The sequence below is a fragment of the Sapajus apella genome, unplaced genomic scaffold (genome assembly GCF_009761245.1).
Source record: "Sapajus apella isolate SASKATOON/1434 unplaced genomic scaffold, GSC_monkey_1.0 scaffold9981, whole genome shotgun sequence".
NCBI classification, from domain to species: domain Eukaryota; kingdom Metazoa; phylum Chordata; class Mammalia; order Primates; family Cebidae; genus Sapajus; species Sapajus apella.
In genome coordinates, this window is record NW_022446902.1 from 1 (window position 1) to 2,261 (window position 2,261).

The following is a 2,261-nucleotide window of genomic DNA, read 5'->3' on the forward strand; positions in this document are numbered from 1 at the left end:
GTGATCCACCCGCCTCGGCCTCCCAAAGTGCTGGGATTACAGGCGTGAGCCACCGCGCCCGGCTATTTTATTTTTTTTAAGACAAGGTCTTGCTCTATCACCCAGGCTGGAGTTCAGTGGTCCGATCACAGCTCGCTGCAGCCTCGAACTTCCAGACTCAAGCAGTCCTCCCAAGTAGCTGGGACTACAGGCGTGCGCCACCATCCCTGGCTTATTTTTGTATTTTTAATAGAGTTGGCATTTTGCCATGTTGCCCAGGCTGGTCTTTTTAAAATGTTTTATTTTATTTTGTACATTGTATGTATATTTTTTGAGATGGCATCTCGCTCTATCACCCAGGCAGGATCTCGGCTCACTGCAACCTCCACCTTCTGGGTTCAAGTGATTCTTGTGCCTCAGTTTCCTGGGTAGCTGGGATTACAGGCTCAAGCCACAATACCCGGCTTATATTTGTATTTTTAGTAGAAATGGGGTTTCACCATGTTGGCCAGGCTGGTCACAAACTTCTGACCTCAGATGATCTGCCTGCCTCGGCCTCCCAAAGTGCTGGGATTACAGGCGTGAGCCACCAAACCCAGCTATTTATTATTAATTAATGTATTATTTATTTATTATTTACTATTATTATTTTTGAGACAATCTCGCTTTGTCGCCAGGCTGGAGTGCAGTGGCGTGATTCTGGCTCACTGCAACCTCCACCTCCCAGGTTCAAGCAATTCTCCTGCCTCAGCCTCCCGAGTAGCTGGGATTACAGGTGCATGCCACCACGCCCAGCTAATTTTTGTATTTTTAGTAGAGACAGGGTGTCACCATGTTGGCCAGGATGGTCTCATTCTCTTGACCTCGTGATCTGCCCGCCTTGGCCTCCCAAAGTGCTGGGATTACAGGCGTGAGCCACTGCACCTGGCTTACTGTATTTATTTTTGAGACAGAATCTCCTTCTGTCACGCAGGCTGGAGTGCCATGGTGTGATCTTGGTTCACAGCAATCTCTGCCTCCCAGGTTCACGCGATTCTCATGCCTCAGCCTCCCAAGCAGCTGGATCTACAGGTGTGTGCCACCACACTCAGCTAATTTTTGTATTTTTAGTAGAAACGGGGTTTTACCATGTTGGCCAGGCTGGTCTCAAATTCCCAACCTCAGGTGATCCGCCCACCTCGGCCTCCCAAAGTGCTGGAACTAACAAGCCATGAGCCACTGTGCTCAGCCGGTCACCTTGTATATGACCTGAAAAACCCAATCTCATTGTACCTTTCCCTGCCTTAGTCATGGATTTACGCCTTGCCCCAGGGACACAGAGAGCAATGATGAACAGCTATGCCTTGTCCCCTGCCTCCAGGGCGTATGTATTTTACTAGCCTGGAGAAGACTTCGGGGATGCCGGGAAAGGGCTTGTCTAATGGGTGGGAGGAAGTGGACTCTGGGACAAGCTCCCTTTGTTCAGACACCAGCTGTGCTGATTTTTGCTGTGAGTCACTTGGTCTCGGTTTTCTCATCTCTGAAATGGGAATAATGGCAGCTCCTCTAAGGACTCACGGCTGGGAGCTTTGATAAGCAGGCCATTGTCACCAATGACCCTCACTCCTCTCTCATCTCTTCCAGCTCCTCTGACCCATGGAACTCCTGGGCCCCGCCAAGCCACGATGGCCGTGGCGCCACTGTCTGGCCGGGCTGCTGTTTCAGCTGCTGGTGGCTGTGTGTTTCTTCTCCTACCTGCGTGTGTACCGAGATGATGCCACTGGGTCCCTCATGGCAGTGAAACCTGTCACTGGGGCTCCCAATAGGTCCCACTGCCAGGACAGCACGGGGACCCCCGCCCGCCCCACCCTCCTGATCCTGCTGTGGACGTGGCCTTTTAACAAACCCGTGGCTCTGTCCCGCTGCTCAGAGATGGTGCCCGGCACGGCTGACTGCCACATCACTGCCAACCGCCAGGTGTACCCACAGGCAGACGCGGTCATCGTGCACCACTGGGACATTATGCAAAACCCCAGTGCCCGGCTCCCGCCCCGCACCAGGCCACCAGGGCAGCGCTGGGTCTGGTTCAGCATGGAGTCCCCCAGCCACTGCTGGAAACTGCAAGCCCTGGACGGATACTTCAACCTCACCATGTCCTACCGCCGCGACTCCGACATCTTCACACCCTACGGCTGGCTGGAGCCGTGGTCCGGCCAGCCTGCCCACCCACCGCTCAACCTCTCGGCCAAGACCCAGCTGGTGGCCTGGGCGGTGTCCAACTGGAATCCACAGTCTGCCAGGGT

At 54.0% G+C, this 2,261-nt stretch overlaps 1 protein-coding gene across 1 annotated transcript; it reads left to right on the forward strand.

The window, feature by feature from the left end:
* Positions 1-1,611: 1,611 nt before the first annotated feature.
* On the forward strand, positions 1,612-2,253 carry LOC116548329 (alpha-(1,3)-fucosyltransferase 5-like; the record flags this gene model as incomplete). The annotated part of the gene is made up of 1 exon (XM_032273841.1): positions 1,612-2,253. A coding segment is annotated over exon 1 (639 nt), but the record flags the coding sequence as incomplete, so codon positions are not given.
* Positions 2,254-2,261: the final 8 nt, after the last annotated feature.